At 39.4% G+C, this 25828-nt stretch overlaps 1 protein-coding gene and 1 long non-coding RNA gene across 3 annotated transcripts in view; one reads left to right on the top strand and one right to left on the bottom strand.

The window, feature by feature from the left end:
• Positions 1–6459, bottom strand: part of EPB41L4A (erythrocyte membrane protein band 4.1 like 4A) — a 95546-nt gene extending 89087 nt beyond the window's left edge. The window contains exons 1-2 of one of the 2 annotated variants that reach the window (XM_034432756.3): positions 5500–6459; positions 4552–4871 (exon numbers count right to left, since the gene is read on the bottom strand). In XM_034432756.3, the coding sequence (XP_034288647.1) occupies positions 4552–4650 (99 nt within the window). In that variant the 5' untranslated portion in view covers positions 4651–4871; positions 5500–6459. The remainder of the gene's footprint in view (positions 1–4551; positions 4872–5499) is intronic. The other variant, XM_034432755.3, reaches the window with a different exon arrangement.
• On the top strand, positions 5457–17455 carry LOC148115106 (uncharacterized). The gene is made up of 3 exons (XR_015732172.1): positions 5457–5574; positions 10217–10304; positions 12432–17455. It is a non-coding gene; the product is annotated as an uncharacterized LOC148115106 (long non-coding RNA).
• Positions 17456–25828: the final 8373 nt, after the last annotated feature.

Here is a 25828-nt window from a genome sequence, read left to right on the forward strand (position 1 = left end):
GAAATGGCGGCGAAAAAAAGGAGCGAGGGACCAACAAGGCGATCCTTCCCAATGTTGCTAGGGCTCCAGTTAGAAAAAAAGGGGCGCTTTCAAGCTGATAATTGTCCGATCGCCCCCTCAGTTAAAACCGCCGCACCGGGAAGCCGTCAGAATCACTGTCCCTGCTAGGCGAGCATGCGCCGGAGCGTTATCTCCCCGATCGCCTCTGGCGCGAGATTGAAGCGGAAGGATTCCGAAGCCAAGCAAGGCGGGAGAAAAAACGCCGTAGATGAATCGGCGTGACAGCCCTTGCGCTCAACAGCTGTGAGGAAGGGAGCGCTCTTCAGTCGCTAGCCTTTTCGGCACTACACGCGACTCTGGGGGCTGTGTGAGATCGCTGAGATCGCTGAGGCCGGTAAAGCTGCTAGGCAACAGCCGTTTAAACGCAGCTAGTGCTAAGGGAGGCAAGAAATTACCTTTAGCCAGGCACAAAGTCAGCAGGGGCTGAAACGAAGGAACCTGAAATCAGTTCAACAATTGCCAGCAAATATAACCGAGGAAAAAAGGGTCAGTCAGAGGAGGACACGTTCCTGTCAGGCGAAGACCGAGACGAAGAACTGGGGCAGCCTTAAAGGGGCGGAGTTTTGCCTTTGGAAAGTGCTCGGTCATTGGCTAGACAGGACGTATACCCCAGACTGACTGACGTTTTTCCACCTTGTTGGAGAATCAAACGTAGCCAATAAATTTCTAAGATGTTATAGCTGCATTCAAATAAATCAATTCATGTGAATCACTAAGAAAAATTCTTCAATTCTATATACTGAATGTCTTGCTTTCAAGCTGCATTTTCCTTATCTAATTTCCTGATCCAAATTATTATATATAACTCCTCATAGCATCGATTTGTATTTTGCACCATTAGGCCAATATTCACTATTTCCTACACACATGCACCTATTGTACTTACATCATGCAGGACTGTTTTCCTTAAGATATATGCTCTTACACATTCAGTTAAGGAATTCATAGTGGTTCTAAATGGTTTTCTTACTGTTATCACACTCTTTTATTACTTGGATTCAAGTAACTCTAATTTGTTAAGACATTCCAAAATGGAAAGGAAGTGAATCATCTACATGACAGAAATATTGGCAAAGGTGGAAACGCTCTGGCGTTTCTTAACTAGAATTTCTTAACTGCATTTCTAATAATTCCTGCTCACCAACAATATAGATGCAAGTTAAAGATCCAAAATGTTATGGGTTCCACAGTCTGTTCTATGGAAGGCTATATAAAGAGGATTAATTACTTTTATCTCCAATAAGCCATTCAAGCTCTCACATAACAGCTCTTAACCAGAATTATGGACATTAAACAAATGAAACAAGTTTAGAATAAACTGTTTCTATAATAAATTGATGGAATTATTTGCGAATGTAAGACTTAAACAAAGGAAAGTATAACAGAATAGAATTATCCCTACAATTAATAAACTTATAAACAATTTGTAATGTTCAAAAGTTAATAATCACCTAAGTTTTGTCTTGATTTTCTCCTCCCAGATTTCTAAAATACTGTAAGGGTATTTGTATTCTGAAATTTTAGGATGACATGTTCATTAAATTTAACACCAGATAAAGATTCTTCTAAATTTCTGTCATGTAGATCCCCTTTAATAGTTTTTATTATGGTACTTAAAGACTGTACAAAACTTTGGATTCAATTCTGAAAAGTTGTTTGGCATATGTGGGTCATAAGGATAGCAACAATTTCCAATCTTTTTTAACATGGCAGATATTCTCTAGATCACAAAGCAGAGCAGCCATGAAAACCTGGATAAACAATACAGCTGCTTGAAAGTGTTTCAAACAGGTATTGCAATCACATTCATGTGCACTTCAAAGCAGCTTTTTGGAACTGATCTTAAAACCCTGCCCAGTTCTAATAGTCATTATGTTCAAAATGCAAACAAAAAATAAAATGTGCAAAACTAATTATATTTAAAAGGTTATTTTATATTGTGTTCACAATTATCCTGTAATTATTTATATTATTTTTATATTTAGTAAAAAGTAATTGTAACAAAAGCTATTAGCTATACTATAGGAATAAGTCTTTGCACATTTATTTTAAAATAAAAACTATCTTCTATAAGATTTATTCTGTTGAGCATGCATTTATTCTGTTGAACATAGCTGATCAGATTTATCTATCTCCCACCTTTATTTTTACAACTAACTCAAGGCAGCAAACTTATAAAACACACCTTCATCCTCCTATTTTCCCCACAACAATCATGTAGTTTGGGCTGAGAGAGGGACTGGCCCAAAGTCCTCTATCTGGTTTTCATGGCTAAGTCTGCCACTCTATACACCTTAACCACTAGCATACTAAATTATCAATACTCTCCTAACTAGACCAAAAAAAATATCTCCAGAGAATTCTTGCATCTCACCAAATTTCAGAATGCTTAAAACTAAGTTCCTTTAATTTAGCAGCAATTAAAACCATTATCACATATAAAATTCATTTAAATACCTGCATACTGACCTGTGATTAAGCTTCAATGAAGCCCATAGGAAATAAACATTCAGAAGTTTGCATGTTATTGCTTATTATATACTTTAGTTCCATTTATTTCAGTTATACTACAAAGTGGCAATCTCAGTTTTCCTATCAAGTTTGATTCCTTAGATAATTTTACTTAAAAGTAAAAATTTTACTTAAAAGTAAACTAATATGTTTTCAAACATATTAATTGAAAAGTTGCATGTTTCACTGCACTGAAATTATCTTAGATATATCCTTAAACATAATTACACTACTTATTCTCATAGCACCCATATAACTGGCAAGTCAGTCTAGTATTATTGTTTTCTACCCATATGTATATAAATCATAATAATTCCCTTAAATTTAATGAGAATAATTTTCCAGGAATATGGGATTATAAATTCTTCCACCTTTTAAAAACTCAGTTATGTTAACTTCAGACAGGATAATATATACCCATGATTAAGTTTTAATGTAAATTATTAAATAAATGATTAACAAGTATATTTGCTACAGATACTGTAATGCATTTCTGCCTACTGTGGATTTTGCACATTTTTCTTATAGACTTTCAGAGTTTTATTTTCTATAGACAAATATAGGTGGTCATCTTTGATATAAATGTGTGATCTGTTTGCTACTCTCAACATTTTTATAATGATATACAAAGCTCATTATATATTACACAGCCAAAAGAAGACAGTTTCCTAAATATTTAAGGCTCTTCCAGAACAATTCATTCATTCAAAATAATTCTAATTTTCTGTAGAAATGTTTAAGTTTAAAACCTGCACTTCATATTCATACAGAAAATCACTGCTCTAGCATTTATATCTGAACAAAAGTAGAATTCAAAAATTTACTAAAATGTTTATATGTAAATTCTTCCTTTCTAATGAGGGAAAGTGGCTTACTTCCTTAGCTTAGAGGGAATGTTGAAAGCTAGTGCGCCCCCCCCCAATTTAGCACTAATAAAAAAAAATGGATTATTTAGAAGTATTTAGGTTGCAAAAATATGTTATCATTTTGTTGACTGGGAGGTATTTTAAAGGAAAATTAAGCACTCTTACCTCCACTGACTTTTACTGGATAGTTAAAACTTATGGGAAATAAGGCTCTTTTGAAAGTCAGCAGGAATTAAAAATGATCTGGATCAAAATTATGGGGCCTAAAAACTAGTCAGCAGGTGCCGATTAATATTTACTACCATTGATAAACATGTGTCTTATGCCAACCCTAAGTATATTTATTAGTTTTGACATACCTTTGTGGATGTATGCATTTTTTTAAAAGGCTGGTTTCTACCATGTTTCCCCAAAAATAAGACCCTGTCTTATATTGTTTTGGACCCCGAAATAAATGCTTGGCCTTATTTTCAGAGAGGTCTTATTATTTTGGGGTACGTGGAGCAAGATGGGGCTCTTCTTGCCGTACTACCTGATTTCCAGCCCTGCATTTAAATATTTTCAAAAAGGGCTTATTTTCGGGGGGAGGTTTATTTTAGCGCATGCGCTCAAAAGCCCGATTGGGCTTATTATTAGGGGATGTCTATTTTTAGGGAAACAGGGTATATATAAATATAAAGCAAGGATATCTAGCAATCATGGATTTGACAATTAGGTAAACTATCTAAAGAAAATAAGCCATCTGGGGGGAAAAGTGTTTTAATATATAACTTTATACAATTAAGAATTACTAAAATTTGAGAATTTCTTCCCCTGCTGCAGCACTGACTACTTTACACACAATACATGGTTTAAGAAAAGCAAATCAGTGCTCATTTTTAACACTTTCATGTTTTTTGTTATTATTACAACTCCTTCCTGGGTTGTGGAATGTGATGTAAAGTTAAATGCCACTTGACATGGCCATATCCCTGTAATTAGAAACCACTTTGTTTTGATAAGCGCTGTCTCAGAAATGGGTTTCCATGTCAATTTGCCCCCTATTGCTTAACACTAGACAAAGCATTTCAAGCACTACTGACAAGATAGTAAAAACAGAACAGGCAGCACTTACCTTTATCCCTTGGTGCTGTGTGGTTAAGGTTAATTTGGATTCATCCAGAAGCAGAACTTCACAATAAAATTCCTCAGGCACTGCACAGAAGCAGCCCATGGCTGCTCCAGTGTCTTGGATGTCAGAGTGCAAAATGATAAAAAAAAGAGATGAACCCAACTTCAAGCACAGCAAGGGGGAAACCAAATAACTCCGTTCTGATCTGGCAATTTTTATTTCACTCGGGTCAAAGGTGGAGAAGGAAAGCAGACTAGTCTTTGTCTTCAAGGAGCTATTAAAGAGGGTGGCTTACACCAAAGGTTACGTCTTCATCAGGCATCCTGCAAAGAGAAAAAAGACGAAAAGGGCCCAAATCCTTCTAACCACCTTGTAAGAGAGGGGGGGGGGAAATCTATACATTCATTGTCAAGCTGTAAGAGTGAATTCAAAAGACGAAAGTTTTGTCAGAGGTAAATCCATTATAAAGTTTCACACGCTCCTCAGCCCTATGGGCTTCTTTGTTCACAGTTCAGCTAGGAGAATTCCCTTGGCCTCTGGAGCACACGGGTGCTGTGGATAAGTGAGTAGTTAACAAGCTTGTTGTGGATCCCAAAATGAGGCAACCGCAAGAGAAGCAGGTCATCCTTCAAGGCCTATTAAGGGGCCGAGCCCTTCAAGCGCAAAAGAACTTAAGAAAAGAAGCCGGCCCGGGAAAAAAGCTCCAGTTCCTCCTCGACTGCACAACGCCGGGCGCTCCAGTGAAAGCTCCTCCAAGCCAAATCCTTGGGATTAATAATTACCCACGTTCCCCTCCCCCTCCCTCGGGGATTCCTCTTTTGTATGCCGAGAGAAAAGGAAGGATCCGGGCAGAAGGGAAATCGCCGCCCCGCCTTCAGCGTGCACACCCCTTTAACAACCCCCCTCCCGCCTTTTCCTACCCTAAATCGGGGGATATGGGAGCTTACTTACCTGGAGGAGCGGAAAAGCCAAACCAAGAAGCCGCTGCTCCTGCTGCTGAGAGGGCGTGAAGAGGCGGGCTGGCAGGTACGGACCGTTCACTCTTGCGAGCTAAACCACAACCAGCTTGTGTTTTCTTAAATCAGACGCAAGCCCGTCGGACACACACACACACACACACACACACCCTTCTCTCTGGGGCGCTGAAATCGGGGGGCGGCGGCGGCGGCAGAGACACACCGTAGGGCTCCTGTTGCCGTTTCCTCCCGGCCTTGTGTACGTACTCCTCGCGAGGAAGCTTTTCCCGTCGAGGAAACAGCGAAGAATGCAGGATTCTTCTTGTCGCGCTCAACTCCGCCGGCAAAGTTCCCCGCGAAAAGCGGAGCGAGCCCCGGGCGCAGCAGTTAACAAACGGCACCTGCGCCGAGGTGGGTCCAGCCCAGCCGCTCAGTTTCCTTCCCAGCTGGAGACGCTGAAGAGCGTGCGAGATGTCAGCGTTGCTTCCTTGCCCGACCTTCGCTTCCTCCTCCTCCTCGGATGAGGCTCGGCTTCCCGGTCCACCTTTGCCAGCATGGCCCGGGATGGTGCCGGGAGGACCGGCGATCGCTTTCCTTGCCCAGCCCAGAGGCAGCCGCGGCTCCCGCACACGCTACCTTCAAGGCGAGCAACGCCTCCGCTCAAGCTGCCGGCGTGCCTCCTCCTCCTCCACCACCACCGCCTCCTCCTCCTCCTTCGCGGCTGAGAAGTCGGACTTGCTCCCGGTGAATAGCTCTGCTCTGGCACCTCCGCGATGCCGGCTTGTGGCTGGGTTGTCCAACCGGCGTTTTTGTCTCCCTCCGCCTTTTTGCTCCCGCCAACCTTTCACCTTCCCTGCCTTAGCAGCACCGGAGGAGGAGGAGGAGGAGGCGGCGTAACTGTGCAAGGACAGCAGTGACCCCTACCGGGCGATTCCGCCAAGCCGGACTTGAACATCATGATTCAGAGAGGGAACGGCTGCGTGTGTTTCTAGATGAATAACCACTCCAGGAGAGATTTAGCATGCAAACTATTTCATATGGAGACAGACATCTGTCATCAAGAGTTGTCTTGCCAAAAGGAGAAGAGGCATCATTTGCTGGAGACTGCTGCTTGCTTTAGATGGATTTTAAACGCATCTTAAAAAATGTCTATCATAGATGTTCTTACAAGCCCTTTTACCTAATGTTTGGAAGAAGGGATTTGAACTTGCTTCCAATTTATCAAAATTGCCTGAGGCCTTTCCTGTGCACATTCCATTTAAATCGCCTTTCAACCGTACAGTACTGTACGCCTATATTACTGCAGGGAATGGAGCAACCAGATATTACCAGACAGCATAGCATTCAACTGGTTAAAAAAAAATGCGTAAAATGCTGCAAACTTAACAAAGTAGTGATGAGTGTGCTTTGGGCTACACAAGATCATCCCCCTCAGTCTTAATTTTAGGCTGAATTCAATTTCACATTAAGTCATGATGTGGATTGTTTGTTTGTAATTAAGGGCTTTTTCTCCCATCCCAGCATCTAGCACTAATATACTCGGTAACCATCTTTTTAGCCTATTTTTTTTCCTTTTTATTGAATTTTTATTCCACTCCACCATATGATGCAGCAACTCTTGGTGGTTTATAATATAATAAAAAGTTACAAAGTCCTGCAAGAAATTTAAATTAAAGGAATTAAATAGAAAATCTAAAAACAAAGATGATGGGCAGTCTGAGAATGGAGATCTTTTCTACATGGTAGCCACCTCCAACATAGCAGGCTTTTGTTAGGGCCCAAGCCAAGCAGCAGAGCCGTTTTCAGGCTCTTCCAGAAGGTCAGGAATATGCCGGCAGACCTAATTTCCAACGGAAGAATATTCCATACAGTGGGGGCCACAGCAGAAAATGCTCTTCTCCTGGACCCCGCCAAGTCAAAATTCTTTGGCAGATGGGATCCAAAATAGGCCCTTTCCACTGGGGAAAAAAATGGGGCAGGATAGTGCCATTGGAGTGAGATGGTTCCTCAGCTACCCTGTTCCCATACCCTGTTGGGGAACTCAATATTTTCATCTGTGGTTCCAATTCGCAAAAAGGAAGCCTTTTTTCTTGTTAAATAGAATTTTAGGTATGAATACAATCTGTTTCTCAAGCGTGACAACTTTTAAGAAGCGTGAACTTCAATTCCAAAAATTCCCCAGCCAGCATGCCAAGGTGAAGTTTAGCACTCCAGTAATAGCTGGACTGAGAGGGACAGATGAGGGGCTGCAATGAGTAGGAGCAGTGGGATCATTCCCTCCCACGCCACCTCATATACCCCTTTGCACTTGCAATCTATTAGTCAGACAATTTGACAGATAGATAAACCTGTTATTTTAAGGACTCATCTACCATATCTCAAACTGGGGATAGTAGTGGCTGTTTGTTTTTGTTTTTTTTTGCCCACTGGGAAATGGGAGGGAAAATGAAGCCAAGCAAATCCAGTTCTCCTGCTTCTCAGTTTGGTATGTGACAAGTGTTTAAGAACACTATTATGGCAGAATAGGAGGACCATAGTATTTACCCTAGCATATTTTCCTGAAAGCTTAGAGACTGGTAGGTAGCAATATAACACAATGGTCTAGAATAGCCCTTAATTCAACAATCAGTTATTAAATAAACTACAAATCAGTGCAATGTACAGAATTTAAGACACTTAAATTGTTTTAAGAATATTAACACTTATATTTCAAAACACAATCATCTTAGAATCTTACTCTCATCCAATTGAGTCCTGTGAGAGAGAGAGAGAGAGAGAGAGAGGAGGTAGGGGGGTGGGTGGGAAAGAGACTGACTCATACTTCTTTCAGGGCATGGTGCAATGTACATTTTTGAAACTACATTCTTAGTCACAAATGAAAGAATTTGGGCTGTAGCCAAGTCCATTCTTTTTTACATGACATTATTTAAACATACTTTGGTTGTTTTGCAATCGGAATACAAAATATTTCAAAATGTTGCTGAGGGTTTGGTTTTTTACTTATTCCAGGAATCGTTTCATGGGTCTGTGATGAATTGTCCTGAGATCAGTAATGAAAACTGGTAGATAAGTTTTTAAATAAATTGCTTTTTTAGAACCTAAAAAAACAGTTGTTATCATACTTGTTAGGGAAAGGAACTACTCTAAAAGCATGTGAACAAGATACCCCCAAAGACTTGTTTCAATAATCAGTATTAAATCAGTATACTAAGCTTTATTTTTAAATTCTTTTCAAAACAGGACTGCCTGTTTCTGAAATGCCCTCCCTAAAATGGTACACTTAACTTACAATAATTTTGATACTGTTTTTGCCGCCTTTCAGCTCGTACAGGTAGTCCTCGACTTATGACCACAAATTGAGGCCAACATTTCTAAGTGATACCTTTGTTAAATTAATTTTGCCCCATTTTACAACCTTGCTTGCCACCGTTGTTAAATGAATCATTGCAGTTGTTAAATTAGTAATATGGTTGTTTAGTGAATCTGTCTTCCCCACAAAAGATGATAACATGATCTCGGGACACTGCAACCATCATAAATATGAGTCAGTTGCAAAGCAACTGAATTTTGATCATGTGATCATGGGAATGCTGCAACTGTTGTAAGTGTGAAAAATATGGTCATAAATTACTTTTTCCAGTGCTGTTGTAACTTCAAATGTTGTCACAAAATGAATTGTTGTAGGTCAAGGACTACCTGTAATTGATTTTGATTACTATTTTTAAATTATAGTGTTTCTCTAAGGTATTATGTCCACTATGACAAATGTTAAACATTTAGTTAGTTGTTATACTTTTAAAGAAAGACAAGTGGTGGTGAAGCATTAAAATCAACTTTGCAGTAATAAGTCCAATAATAACTCAAACCCAATAAAACATATATCAACCAACAGAATTGCAACTAAAATATATAGATACTCTTTAATCAATCCATACATTAATTATATACCATTCTGGAAACTCCTGTGAGAAAACATGGTATAACAATATTTTAAAATAAATTCTTTTCCTCAACTGGAAATCCCATTCTGTTTCGTTTATCCACTAATAATTACAGTAGAAAATGGCCTTCTGGTTTTTAAATCTGTAGTATAAAAGTACAACACAGTGAAGTTCCACCAAGCACAAGTGAAACGTTCAAAGGCTTCTAGAAATTTGGCCCACACACAACTAATGAAGTTTATGCTTTGCAGAAGCATGCTGTGACCTGTCCACAGCAAGCTTGCCTTATGCAGTTGTATTAAGATATTTGCATTTCTGAAGGGGAGTGTCTGTGAAGATGGTACCTAACAGGCCACTGAGAGATATAGTTATTGCCTCACCTTACCTCCAGGGAAAATAGGAAATGGCTAAGAGAATGATGCTTCAACACAGTGGTTTTATAATAAACTTCATTCTCTGAGTTCATCAGTATGAATTCAGTTGATTTTCTGTTAAGCATTTTTTTCACTGTTTAACCCTAGCTTTAAAAAGAAAAAGAAGTGACCTTCTTTATTGCTAGATTAGCAAAGAGAGATCGCTAATCGTTGAAATCATTCACCTGGACCACTGCACTATCAGAAATAGTTCTGATTTATTGATCAATGCCATAAGTAAATTTTTAGGCAAAATAGTCAAATTTCAAAAGTAAAATTTCAGGTAAGGAGTGAAAAGGAGAGCAATTTAGCTCTCAGAATTTCTCACTTTCTTTCCCACTCTTACTGTATTTAGCAGGAAGGGCCAAAGAAATAATACCATGGAAAATCAGTATTTTTCTCCCAAATATCAGGAGAACAGTCTGGTGCTGACACCATCTTAAGTGGTAAGTACCAGTAAGTAATTTTTGAGCTTCTAACTTAAAAGCAAGCAAATATATTTTTAAAAATGTCTTTCTGTAAACCTACGTGACCCTTATAGAGGTGCTTCAAAAATGCTCTCAAAATTATTAATGAGCAGTAATTCTGTTTCCTGTATTCAATCAAGTTAATACATTTTTAATTAAGTTCTATCCATTTATTTGCTATGTTCCTGCAACTGTTGCTGTGAAAATATTATGCACATTTGGTTACTTAGTTAATTTTAAAACTACATTATATAACAGAAAATCTAGCAGCTTTGTGAATGCCTCCACTGCGTGTATCATTGATAAAATTTATGTGGGATAGAATTCCAAGTAGTTTTTGATTATTTGATTATTGATTGATTAGATTTATATCCCAGCTTTATTATATACAATTCAAGGCAGTTTTCTCCTCTTGCTTTCCCCACAAGAGCCCTATGAGGAGGTTAAGCTGGCCCCAAGTTATACAGTCAATTTCTGTGCCTAATGAAGGACTAGAGGGCCAGAATCCATAGCATCCAGGTTTCTAGTCCAACATCTTAATTACTTCACTCAGGTAATGTAAAAGCATCATGAAGCACCGGTCAAGATTAATTATCAGTAGTTATATTATGTTTAGAATAAGGGTTTTGGCATTGGATATTGACAGCAATTAATTTACAAAATGGTAATTATTTACTCCACATTTGGAGGGACAGTGTTAATCTCTAGGTTTAGTCTTACAAACAAACTTCTCCTCTGTACTTAAAATGCATAGTTAGCATTCTAGTGGCTGCAGAAATTAGCCAAGAGGAAATTAGAGTGGATTAATTTCAACTATTTCAAGAGGCTACTCTTTGAAGTCAGTTGGCATCTATTCATCAGTGAGATATTATCTTCAATTATTATTCCCAAAGTGAAGCACTTTACTTATCATTTTCACATATTCATACTAATGCTAAAATGACCTGTCACTTGAATGGATGTTTAAACCGTAGCTGGAGGCAAAACATTGCAATGAATACTTTATGATGTCCTTTGTGTTCAGTTTATTAACAGGGTTATCTTTTAGCACATTATTTCCTTGTAAAAACACATAGCTAAAATATTAATTTTTATGACTTTTCAGTTTAATCATCCAATTATTAAACTCTTTATGAGATAAATTAATACTGTACTATGCATATGAATTTTGGACTAAATTCCTATATTTTGCAACTGGAGTAACTAGTTTTTCACTACTAATGAAATAAGCAAGAATCTGTCTGTATTCTACTGTATATTGTATGTAGTATATCAAAATACCAGTCTCGCACTGTCCCAACACCAATATTTTCTTAACTGATTTTGTGAAAATAAAGAGTTGCAAGATAATGACTGATACTATCAAATTCTTGTATTTGTTAAGGAGGGGACCGTACTTCTCCACCAAAGCACTATTGCCTAATGTTTAATTTCCACTTAAATGGTATTTGTTTTAAGCTGATAGTAGCACGATTAGGTTTATGTGGGAGAATGATGGAAAGATTAATTAGCTGTGTGTGTTGTCAAGACTGCATGAGATCTTTTTGCAAAAAACAACAAACTGGTATCATAAATAACTTTTAGCTCTAATGAATTTAGGCATTTCCATTATATTTTCTATTTTTTTAATAGTCTTACTATGAAACATTTTCAGAATATAATTTTAAAACCTCTTTTCTTTTAAAGATAGCCGACACTACCATATGTATGAATTAAAACAGAAAGAAATATTAGACTTCAGTGTCTTTGGAGAGAAAAATCCAAGGCAAATTTCTACAGCTTGGGAGCAGTGGTATATAGCCAAGAGACCATCCAAAGGATGGAACAAACAGCCCCACGTGAGCTGATGTGGCCCAGCTGCAGATATTACTCTATCTCAATCATTTTTCTTCAAATCTATACATGATTTACAGTTGTGGATTACAGGTAGAACTCATTTAATGAAGGTAATTGGGACCAAAATTTATGTCATTAAGTGATGCAGTCATAAAGCTGGACATCAGATGACTGCATTGCTTAGTGATAGCAATTCCAGCAGTACTGTATTGAAAATGGTGGGTTATTAAGTGAGGATCTCACATTACTACAACTTGAAACTTCTTGCAGGCTTCCAACAATTCCCAGATGGCACGCAAGCAGGCTGGAAGATGGATGAGGTCTATGGAGCTGCTGCTGCTATTGCAAGTGCATGTGGGCTCAGGAGGGGTTGCTGTGGTGTAATGCATTTGGATTGGGAGGGATTGTTCCTGTGTCACACAAGTGTGTGGAGGCTGGTGAGGGGGGTTGCTGCACTGTCAGGCAAATGCATGAAGACTATGGAGGGGGTCATGTGGGACAAGTTCACTACAGAGTATGAGATCCCTGGTAGGGAGTATCAGGGCATTGATTAATCCCATATTTGGCTCTGGGACAAATCACCCCGATTTAATTAGAGGATGGATCGTGGCCTCTCCAAGTTGCAATATTCTGAAAAGAAACGCAAAGAAAAGTTCTCTAATAAAATTCATTTATTTATTATAAAGAAAATAAAACACCTCACTAACTAAGAAAGATAATTGCTACATTTTGACAAGCGAGGTCTCCTGCCGGTCCAGCCGGACCTCTCTGGCAGGAGAACAAAGGAAAAGTGTGTGAAGGAATGTGAAAGAATGCTGAAGCACGTAGCTTACTGATAAGAAGTTGGCAAGCTACGGAAAGTCTGATAGTCCAGAAATGATGAGCTCAGTTGGTAAATAAAATAACGCAGTGACAGGGAGTTCCTCAGGAGAAAACGTGGCAGGAGCAACTTGCAACCTTCCTTTCCGGCTTCCCCATTTGCTTGTGGGAAACTGGCAAGGAAGGTAACAGAAGGCGATCATATGACTCTGGGGTGTTGCGACCATCATGTGAGCTAGTTGCCAAGCACCCAGATCACAATCATGTGACCATGAGAGTGTGAACAGCTAGAACTTCAAGGACCTGTCATAAGCACAGGTAGTCCTCAACTTACAACAGTTCGTTTAGTGACTGTTTATTCTGCCCAGCTATGGACCCCAAAGAATGCAGCACACACAAAGGCTGTACAAACCTTAGTTTACCAATTAAGGACTACTAATGAGCTTTCTTAGTAGTTGTTCGAACACAAGTACAGTTTAAATCAGTCTTTTCTGAACAAGGGCTGTTAATTTAACTTCATTAACAGCCGACAAAAATCCAAAGAATAATAACTCAATTCTGAGGCACAATATTTCAGATAACCGTAATCTTACTGTGGTTGGCAGAATGTCCAGAAGCAATTTGCAGAAAAACTGACAAGAGATAAACAAGAGCCGAATCAAACGTTTCTGGAATCAAGACGCGAAGGAATATGAACAAAGTTGTTTCCTGCAAATTGCATCAGTCGTCATCCTTCCTTAAATAGGCTAGGGGAGTGGCGAAGTAGCCCCAAGCCTTACTCTTGAGGAGACCTCCTCTTGAGGAGCCACTCCTGCCTTTTAACAGCTCTTGCGCTCGTGCATCGAGAAGAGGCTCCTCCTCTTCTTCCTCTTCACTTATGGGAGCTTCTGGAACTTCTGAAGGTCCTGGCTGAATCCCCGCCTCTGGCATCACATCTTGTCCAGCCTCATTGTCTGACTCGAGCTCCAGCTGCACAGGCTGCTGGCGCAGCACCACACCAGCCTCCTCGCTGTCAGAATCAGCTACTAACTGCACAGGCCACTGACGGGCCACAACACTGTTCAAAGTTACAACGGCACTGAAAAAAGTGACTTATGACCGTTTTTTCACACTTACAGCCATTGCAGTATCCCCATGGTCACATGATCAAAATTCAGCTGCTTGGCAACTGGCTCATATTTATGACAGCTCTAGTGTCCCGGGGTCATGTGACCATTTTTTGGGACTTTCTGACAAGCAAAGTCAACAGGGAAGCCAAATTCATTTAACAACCATGTTACTAACTTAACAAATGCAATGATTCACTTATCAACTGTGGCAAGAAAAGTTGTAAAATGGGGCAAAACTCATTTAATAAATGTTTCACTTAGCAACATAAATTTTGGGCTTAATTGTTGTAATTAGAGGATTACCTGTATCATCTATTCAATGTTGTTACACATTTGAACAGTCACTAAACAAGTGGTTGCTTAGGATTACCTGAGGATTACCTGTAGTTTGTTTGGTACTGGGAATACTTGATATGGTACTTGAAAATCAGCAATTTTCCAATTATGTTTGTGATCGTATGTTTTTGCAGCACTGTTTTCCTTTTCCACTATCTAATTTAGCAGATGTGAGTCTTTAATATCTGAAATGTTCTAATTAAATGTTATTGGAATGTTATTTTAAATTGAATAAATAAAAGAAAATGGTATAGGTGGGTGACTGCCAGACTGGACAGTTATATACCGTAGTTAGAAAAGTTCATTTAGAATGAACTTTTGGCTTCCTAGAAGTCTTCTTGGATTTCACCTCCAGAATATCCTCACAGTAGAACTGCTGCTGGTCTCTAAAATAAAATGCTTTTTGTATCTTGTACAATCATTTTGAAACAGACCTTTGAAAGCAAACATTAACTCTTCGCCTTGAGTACTGCCTACATACAAATTGTGTGGTAATTGCATTGCCAAAGAACCTTGTACATCTGCAAATAAATTATTTCTTTTCTCACAGCAGTGATTATGCTGTTCATCCTAGAGGGAACATAATGTTTATTATGGCCCAGACTAATCTTTTGTCCACAGCTGCTTTGAGGCAACTAAACATTTAGCTGGATATGGTACAGTATAAAATACCACATTTTGTGTTTTCTGTGGAACTATATCAAAATGTACACAAACTGGTACATTTTTTACCTTTTGGAAAATCATTCAAAAAGAATACCATATTGTTGCCAATTGCAAATTTAAAACAGGTAATAAATTTGTATTGATAATTTCTGGAATGTTAAGAAAGAGGGTGCCTCTTTTGATACTGTCTTGAGCATGTAACAGATTAGATGAGTTATGTGGTTGTAATGTTAGCTATAATATTTTGTTATAATACCGTGTTTCCCCAAAAATAAGACCCTGTCTTATATTTTTTTGAACCCCAAAATAAGCGCTTGGCCTTATTTTCGGGGAGGTCTTATTATTTGGGGGCACGTGGAGCAAGATGGGGCTCCTCTTGCCATCTTACTTGATTTCCAGCTCTATGTTTAAATATTTTCAGGGAGGGCTTATTATCAGGGGATGTCTTATTTTCAGGAAAATGGTATTTTTGTTGGTTTTGTTACACTTACATATAGTCAGAGAAAATTCATCATATGAGAAAAAAATATAACTTAATTCCTTAGAAATTCACATGTTATGGATAGGAATAAGGCAATACAGGTAGTTCTCGACCACAGTTGAGCCTCAAATTTCTGTTGTTAAGTGAGAGATTTGTTAAGTGAGTTTTGCTCCATTTTACGACCTTTCTTGCCACAGTAGTTAAATGAATCATTGCAGTTGATAAGTTAGTATCCTGGTAAAGTGAATCTGGCTTCCCCATTGACTTTGCTTGCCAGAAAGTTGTAAAAGGGGGTCACGCGACCTTGGGACACAGCAACGGTCATAAATATGATCCAGTTGCCAAGCAATCTGAATTTGAATGACATGATCTTGGGGATGCTACAAATGTTATAGCTCTGAAAAATAGGCATAAGTCACATGTTGTAACTTTTAATGGTCACTAAATGAATTGTTATAAGTCGAGGACTACCTGTAATACCGTTATAATTGAAAAACCCACTCCAAAATATTTGATTCACTTACTATCATAATGTCACAGAACTTGTCTTCCTCACTTTGGTGAAGGTTGGTATGTATACAAAGTACAAATGGCATTCTTGCTAGTAGAAGCTGCCCTTTAATATTTGCTTTAAACATGTACTTCTTGACTATTAAATTATCACAGTAATTCATTAATATTTTCCAGCATGTGAAATGTATATGCATACATGCCAAACATCCAGATGGGCAAAAGCTACTCAGACAATTGATGCTTCTAGCTACTGCAGCCTTTGTTATCTAGCTGACAAAAGAGGCATTATTTTCAAAGCGGCTGATTGCCCTCAACTATATGAAAGAAGTTGATGATGAGCTGTCAGTGCAGTATTTCATGCCAAAAGCAAATGAAAAGAACCTACTATTTCCACTTCTATTAAAGAAAAATTACCAAGATTTAAGAGATGTTTCTTCTAAACAAGAAGTTTGATTATTTAGTTGACATATTTATGGCACATATTTTAATGTTGTGAAAAGTTATAAATTATTTTTAAAATCCAATACAGCATCATTAACCTTTAATATCTTTTAAAAAGTCAAACCAAAATAATTATAAAAGTATCAGTAAAATGGTAATTATACATCAGAGTGGTAATAGCATAAGATTTATTGCTCATTAAAAGTTTGGTTAAATTGATTAGTTTTCACTTCTTTGAAGATGAACATTTTACAACTAGGCACCACTATGGATAATACAGGCCCTTTCACATTCCCTGGTTACCTTACCCCTAAGGACAGAAATAGCCAAGAAAGATTATATATCTTTATAAAGCAACCTTTTATACTGCCGTATCAAAAGAGATATGCCATTGCTGGGTATCAGAATGGCTCTTACATCCTGTGTATGTTCATTATGGGTGTCAGGAAAAACAAAACCTGAAATAGATACACTCACAAGCTTCCTTCAATATATGGAGAATTAAAACTGGGGTAAGGCTGTGTCTATGTTTGCAGCCCAACTTCATGTACCAGAGATTCGAGGAACAGAATAAAAAAAATCATAGAACAGAAGCTCTAATAGAAGAGTAGAGCTAGAACAGAAGAACATTTTACCTGTCCCAACACCTTGCAATGGAAGAAAAATAGGGGTAAATAATATATATTCAGTAATATATATAGAAAGCAGGCAAATATACACAAGAATGTTCTCAGGATTACTGATGTGAATTTATTGTTATCTTCTGGGAAAAGGCTTTGTGGTATCCAAAGCAGAACAACTACATACTGTAATAGCTTTGTACCATATAGTATCAAACTTGTGTATGTGTATGTAAACTTTCATTTTTTAATGTGTGCCAGTGGTTCACAGAAAAAAAATGGCAATAAAGCTTATCTTATCTTACCTTACCTTACTTTACCTTATCTTTTCCTTCACATTGAGACAGGTAGTCTCAACAATCACTCATGCAGCATTCAACAACTATGCAAAGTCATGACATTGCTGAACGAGGTTTGATTGGTCCTCAGTAATTGCAGCCTGCAGTCACATAATCACATTTTGACTGCTTGGAAACCGGCTCGCAATTACAACAGTTGCAGCATCCCATGGTCATATGATCACCATTTGCAACCTTCCCTGCTGGCTTCCAACAAACAAAGTTAATTAGGAAACTGGCAGGAGGGCATATATGGTGATTATATGAAGTTGTGCTTAACAACCACATGGGATTCACTTAACAACAGCAACTGGAACTGCCACAGCTGCCCTCATAAGTTTGTGTGGTCATATGATGTCATGCTTTATGACTGCATCACTTAGTGACAGATTTGCAGGTCCTAGTTATCATTGTTAAAGGAGGACTACCCGTACAGAGAAAGCTAAGCCATGAAGAGGAGATGACCCAGGGAAGCAAATGAATGGCCTGCTTTTTTTCTGGAATATTTGTTCACATACTCCAAAACATGCGTTCTGGAAGCATAGTTCCATCATGAATTCACAGGTTTCTTCTTTATATGGATGGTATATGGACATCATCACCTGCACAGCCCTAGTTGCATATGAACTGTTCTGACCTAGGCTTTCCCAAACCACAAAGCAGACTCCTTGTCCCAACAAAAATCCCTTTTTATTTAATTTACAGTAAATTCCTCTCCAGCAAAGTCTTTTTTCTCCCATGGTCTTTCAAGATAGTTCACAATTACTGATCTTTATCAGGCTTGGAGAAAAGCCAGGCCGATATCTTTCAGACGCCGCAATACTTGGCAAGAATGCAGTAATGAACTAATTGTCTCCTGCAAACTCCACTCCCCTTTAGCTTCTCTTTTATTCCCTCTGGGAGTGGCCATTCATCGTTCACCTGTGGCCTTACTCCCAAGTCGACCCTTGTTCTTTAGCTGTTCCCTTCGTCTGGCAACTCTGCGCATGCGCACACTGGGAAAAGGCTCCAGCTGTTCGTCTGCCTCACTGATGTCTGACTCCAAAGGCAGCTGATAACTGTCATATGGCTCTGGCCCCCTCTCTTGCTCTGACACAGAGCCCTCATCAGAGCCTTCCCCAGACTCCAGGACTAGCCCATGTTCCTCCCCAACCTTCTCACTGTCCAAATCTGCTGCCAGATCCGCTGGCCGCTGGCGGGCCACAACATGAACATAGATGATTCAGCAAGGAACTAGTGGTTAAGGAGCCAAACCTAACCTGAGTTCTAATCCCACCTTAGGGATGAAAACTGACTGGGTAATTTTGTGTCAATCACAGCCAATTCACCTCCCAGGGTTGTTATCGTGGGGAAAATAGGAGGAAGAATAGGTATGTTTTCTACCTTGTTATTTATAAAAATAAAAAGTTATTTATAAAAATAAAAAGGGATAAAAAATGCAGCCCAAGCAACAGTGAGAAACCAAATACCCAAGAAGAATACAGGTAGTCCTCAATTTACAATAATTTATTTAGTGACCGTTAAAAGTTATAATGGCACTGAAAAAAGTGACTTATGACCATTTTTCACACTTACAACCATTCCCGCATCCCTGTGGTCACATGATAAAAATTCAAACATTTGTCAACTGATTCACATTTATGACAGTTGTAGTGTCCTAGATTCATGTAATCAGTTTTTGTAGCCTTTTGATAAGCAAAGTCAATGGGCAAGCTAGATTCGCTTAACAACCGTGTTAATAACTCAACTGCAATGATTCACTTAACAACCGTGGCAAAAAAGGTCATAAAATGGGGCAAAATTCACTTAACAATTCTCTTAACTATGAAAATTTTGGGCTCAATTGTGGTCAGAAGTCGAAGTCTATCTGTAATATGAGACGATTGTGAGAAATCCAGAACATAATTTCCAGTGAAGTGCTAGGCAACAATAATGAGGAGATAGGAAGGAAATATTATTTATAGACTGATATTATCTAATGCCTCTTCTCAAACTATCAAGAGAGCACCTGGATGGAATGATGAGTTGAATTAGAGTCAACAAAAGCTTAAATGAGGCAAATTAGCATGTCATATGAAAGACATAATCCAGTCAGATATTTAACAGCATGATCATCACCCCATCCCAAGAAATAGTTTAAGCAATGCCCATTATAAATATTTATTAAGTCCTTACTAAGGACTCCTAATTTATCAAATCAGGAGGAATCAGACAAATACATGGAGTCCTCAACCCATGACCACAATTGAACCCAAAATTCCTGTTGCTAGGTGAGACATGAGTTTTGCCCCATTTTATGACCTTTTTGCCACAGTTGTTAACAACTGCATTGTTAAATTAGTAATATGGTTGTTGAGTGAATCTGGCTTCCCCGTTAATTTTGCTTGTCAGAAGGTCACAAAAGGTTATCACATGACCCTAGGGCAGTGCAACTGTCATAAATACATGCCAGTTGCCAAGCATCCAAATTTTGACCATGTGATCATGGAGATGTTGCAATGGTTATAAATGTGAAAAACAGCCATAAGTCACTTTTGTCAGTGCCGTTGTAAATTTGAATGGTCCCTAAATGAATGGTTGTAAGACTACCTGCAGTGAAATCATAAGTATTCAAAAGTCAAAGAATCTGGGTAGTCTGCATAAAGACTGGTTTATTCATTTATTGCTGAAATTCATATATGCTGCTAAATTCTGAAAATGCTCTAAGAGGCTTGCAAAGGAGCAAAAATAAATTAGAAATAGTAAGAAAAAATTATAATGGCCAATTACAATAAGAATGCTTCCTAACTATTAAGACAGTGAGAAAAATAGTCATGGCAGTACTAAATGCTTGCTGAAGGGAGGGAATAACAAAAAGGCATAGCCAGGGTTAGTGGATTTTCTGAATATTTTGGGTAGAGCATTGCCCCCCAAAAAAGTCAACAGAAAAAGAATAGTCTTATGGTCCTAGTGATAGCATCTCTCAAAAACAGCATTGGAAGGGCATTGTCCCTTGGTTTTCTGAGCTACAAGACAGAAGGCTACAAACATTTCCAATAGCCTGCTGAATGGTCAAGTTCCCCATATGCTCAGCTGGCATGTGATTAATTCACAACTGGTGCCCAGCCTTCCTAATTCCAGCCTGACATTCCAGCAACATTCAGCTACTGAGGCCTTTATAGGAAGACAATACTTTTGCAAGTTTTAGACTTTCAGCTCTTGCCAAGATTTCAACAAAAATGGACAGAAGATTAGGTGGTACACAAGGCCCCAGATGTTTTTGAGATCGTCCTACCTCAGTTTCTGGACACTTGCCTTTGGGTACTTCTCTCTTATTATCTGAATTTCTCCCTTATTCTCTGAATTTGTGCAGAAATGCATAAATTCTGGGGATAGTTTGATCCCAAAATTATCAAAGATATTGGGGGGGGGGGAGAAGAGAAAGTGGGCAGCAAAAACCTAACTTTTGTGAATTAATTGTCATCCTGGTGTTGGAAGAAATATCCTTCTGGGTTCTGCTCCAAGTGGGGAAAAAGACACTGGAAACATGGAGACTGCTTGGAAAGATGGTTAATGGTGGACAGGATCACATGGCTTGAGTTCCTGAACAGAAAAGGGGCGAGATACAGCGAGTCCCCGGGTTTTATGCTCTCGCTGGCTTTGAACTTCCTGGGCCCCCGAAAGAGTATTCTGATTGGTTGTCAGACTCCCAGGGGGTGGGGTCTTAGCTAGCCTTGCTGGCTGATGTAATCTTCCCAGGTGCCATATGGTGAGTTTCTGTCCTAGATGGATCCTATTGTGTTGCAGATGGTCCTTTGACAAAGGATTGAGTCCTTTGACAAAGGATTGAGTTCTGCCTCTGGCCCATTAACAAAGGTATGTGTGGGGGGGGGGGAGGCAGGAAGCTGCTTTGTCTTTAAAACATGTTTCTCCATTTCTCATTCAGGGAAATATAATATTCTACCTTTTTAATATTTCCTAAAATATTTCATTCTTCCAGGAAAGGGGTGGGTGCTAACTTCCTACACTGGATAAACAGAATTTGCCTAGAAATTTCCTATCTGCATTTTACTTTTCACACATACACCATAATCAAATGAAGAGGTGAATGGGGATGAAATGATTAAGCCTCCTAACTTCATTCATGGTGATGCCAACTCTGGGTGGCTACAATTTTTTTTATTAAATATTTCTAAAAAAAACAAAAACCTTTCCCCACTTCCCATTTCACTGGGGCATCTATGATTCAGTGCTGCCAGAACATAGAGCTAAGTATTTCTCTCAGGATAGCAACTGATTCAACCACATAACCCACTCATAGCCAATAGACAGATGCTCTTCATATTAGGGGATTTTTTTAAAAAGGGTTTGTTTTCTCAGAAATGTACAAAATGTATATAGTTTATAAATGCTTCAAGAATATTCATTGTTGGGGGTATGAAGTGGTCTTTATGGCAAATTTATTATCTTTGGTTGGCACACCAATAGCTTCATCTTTTCCTGGATAGGCTGGTTGTTGTAATTCATGCGTTAGAAGATGTTTTGATAATTGCAATGCACTAAGTGGATTTATTTGAGCAGACTGAGATACCAGGAAGCTGACCCGATTTTTGCACTGATATTAGCAGCTGATCTGGATTCAAGAACTTGTAATTGGCTTATGAACAATATGCAACCAGTGCCTGCCAGATAATCTCCTTTGATAATGATCTATTCCAAGGCTGGGCTAGCCATCCATGGGCCAAAAAAACCAAACAAAACCCGGAGACAAAAGATATTTATCTTATCAGTGGTAACCACATTATTCAATAACACTTTTCTAGCCTTAGGCCTCCACAGCCAATAAAGTATGCCCTTAAGAGATTCGGGGAGAGCAAACTGCCACAAAGACAGCCAGTTTGAGGTAGTAACTAAGCCATCAGGCTAGAAACTGGGTGTTGTAGATCCACCTTAGGCTCAAAGCCACTTGGGTGACTCTGGGCCAGTGATTCTCTCTCAGCTCTAGGAAGGAGGCAATAGCAAAGCTCTTCTGAAAAACCTTGTGCAGAAAACTGCAGGTATCTCTCCAGGGAGTGGTCAGGAATCAAAGATTGGCTGGAAGACTATATGTAAACATACATACCTCCAGTCCCCTAGCCAAGGCGAGGCAAACCTTTCCCTTCCCCACCTTCACTCAGCTATCTCAGGATTGACAGCCGAGACCTAGACCTCGAATCCGCAGTTTTATCTTAGCCCTCCTGCAGTGGCTGGTCACGTGTAGACAGCCAGAGAGACAAGTTCAGACTTGCCTTGTTACGAAAAGGAAGCACGTCAGCATTTCCCTCCTCCAAAGGAAAAAGCGGGGGATTTAAACATCTAAGGTTCAAAGGTAGAAGAGAGGGGGGGAAGGGAAGCAAGGGATCTCGGCAGCGGCACTGGAAAAAGTTCCTGGAGGTAAGGCTGAAAGAAATGAGGTTTTATCATCTATCCTGAACGTCAAAACACAAGCTGGGATGTTCCAAAAAAAGCAAGACAAGGTAATATTGAACCAGAAGGAGATTTATAAAAGTGATTTATGTTTGGGTAACTATAGAGAAAGAGATTTATAAAAGAGGATTTATGTTTGGGTAAATACAGGTAGCCAAATTCAGCTGTAACCAAATTCAGCTGTAACTCTCTCCAAGGGTTTTCTATTTTATTGCAATGTGTGTTGCTAATTATATACTCTAAGGTCTCTAAAATTTTAATGTTTGTGATTATTGTCTGTGGTGAGATAGTCTCTGCATATATGGAGTGATTTGTATAGTTTTTCTCCTTTTGTGCATTTGGGCCTCATTACCCCAGAGGGCTTCCAAATAAAAACAAGCTAGTAATCATGATTGCTCTATAGTTTTCTACTACATGCCATTCTATGAGAGATTGTTTTGCTATACTGCCTGCAGTTTTAGCAGTGTTATGAAATATTTGTTGTATCATTCACTTATTTGTAATACAGCTTTATAATATAATTGTGTAACTATACAAGCATTTCCTTTAATTCATGCCACAGTTACAGAATGGACTACAGATTTTAGTTTACTTTTATCAGTTTGGTGATCCGGTATTGGCTGGAGGATATACTTTTTTATAGTGAGTGTTAGCAGCAAAAGTATAACTATACAGAGTGGTTGTGCTGAAGCAGGAAAGCAGGGCAGAGTGTGTACAAGGATTTCTGGGCAAGGAAATGAGAGAGTCATCACCTTTTACCTTACAGCCCCCGATCTTGGTTATTAGATGACCTTCTCTGAAATCATTGGAGGACCCTTGAAAGTAAGCATCAGAGAGTGCCTTCTGGCCAATAGCTGTATTACCCATTATTTGAAATTCTTTCTACGTGGATGTTTAGGAAATACCATCAGTGAAGTCTTTCAAAGACTTCACGTCTTTTCTGCCAGCCCCACCACTATGTGGGCTGTATATTTATTCAGTTTGATCCATAATTGATTATCTTTCTTTTTCACGTTTATCATTTTTAATTGTTGATATTTAATGCTATTTCTAAATTTTAGTTGGTTTGTACTCTGAGATGTGCTTAACATAGAAAATGATAATACATGTCACAAGGGATACTTCTAACACCATTTTACATCTTCTAACTAACATCATTCTACACTTCTTAGATTAGAAGTTAGCAAACACTGGCCTATGTGCCAAATTTGGCCCTTCACCTGTTTTTAGTAGGAAGGCATCAATTACTGGAGTGGAGGGTGGAGGTGAAGGCCAGAGATGGGGTTTATCCTGAATTGTGGCAGTGTCCTATCGGCAGCCTGCTTGCTGGTGATCAAACACTATATAGACACTATATAGACTTGCTATGTAGAGCTCCCATGCCCACGGAAGAGAGGCAGCATCTGGCTGCCCCTCTTTAAAAAAAATACTTTACCAACCCTTGACTTGGACAATATTAGAAGATGTAAAATTATGATATTTGGCACATGGTATGCTTTTCTTATCAGCACTGAAAAGTTCCATTTTATTAAATAACTACTGATCATCCTTTCAGAGATATTTCCTTATTTAAACAGAAAAACAGAATGACCATGGATGAACAAAAAAGCATTGGCATTTTCTGCTGGTTTTCCATTGACATTGCTTGTGGGAAGCTGGCAGGGAGCATTAGAAATTCTTCCTCCTTCTCCTCCTCCTCTTCCGACCCATGGAACTACTTGTCACTTTCTTGGGGGAATAAATGGAGGAGCAGACTATGAGGAAAACTGCACCGCAGCTCCTTATCCTAACACAGTGATGGCTAACCTTTTTGCCGTTGTGTGCCAAAAGCAGGGAGAATGCAGGGGGATCGCCCGCGCACGTGCCCACACCCATAATTCAATGCCCCCTACTCCCCACCCATCCCAAGCATGAGCGTGTGACACCTCCCCCCCGCTCCCTATTCTTTTGGCATGCAAAGGCCAAAAGGTTACCGGTGGGCCCAGTAGGCCTGTTTTTCGCCCTCTCCAGAGGCTTTCTTGGAGCCTGGGGAGGGCGAAAACGGCCTTCCCCACCCACCCCCGGAGGCCCTCTGGAGGCTGGAAACGGCCCATTTCCTAACTTCCGGTGGGCCCAGAAGGCCTGTTTTTCACTCTCCCCAGGCTCCAAAGGCTTTCGTGGAGCCTGGGGAGGGCAAAAACGGCCTTCCCGCCCCCCGGAGACCTCCGGAGGCCAAAAATTGCCCATTTCCCAACTTCCGGTGGGCCCGGAAAGACCAAAAGTCAGTTGGCCGGCGCGCGTATGTGCGCTGGAGCTGAGCTAGGGCAACGCTCACGTGCCCACAGATATGGCTTCAAGTGCCACCTGTGGCACGCGTGCCATAGGTTCGCCATCACGGTCCTAACATGTTGCCAGAAATCCCTACCCTCCAGGGAGGAAGAAGCCTCACCCATTGACTCCCGGAGCCTTCCAGCCAGTCCTACTTCACCAGCAGGCATCAGAGTAACTCCTTTTCCAGTGAAGGCAATATATTAGAAGCTCTGAAGGCATTGCAGAATCTGATAAGATGATCCAAGGGGGTCCCAAGTTGCCTAGTATACTACTAAAACTCTCATTCCCATAAGCTTTAAATGCGTTAAATGGTACATCATAGGGCAATAATTTTTGAACCAAGATACCTCAAATGGGTTAACTTACATAATATGTCCAAACTCTGGGACACCATGACACTCATGGAATTGAAATTTGGCACATTTTATGAAATACTTTATGACAGAATACAAAATGTCATAAAATATTTCCTGTGCTGATGCTTGTTCTAAATGGGCCATTTTCAAGGCAGATACATTTCTGAATGTATCCCATCTTTTCCTGTGAAGCTAGGACATTAGATGTTCTGTGAAATATCTCTGAAACAATG

Source organism: Pantherophis guttatus, chromosome 2 (genome assembly GCF_059756535.1).
Source record: "Pantherophis guttatus breed Tessera chromosome 2, ASM5975653v1, whole genome shotgun sequence".
In the NCBI taxonomy this organism is placed as follows: Eukaryota; Metazoa; Chordata; class Lepidosauria; order Squamata; family Colubridae; genus Pantherophis; species Pantherophis guttatus.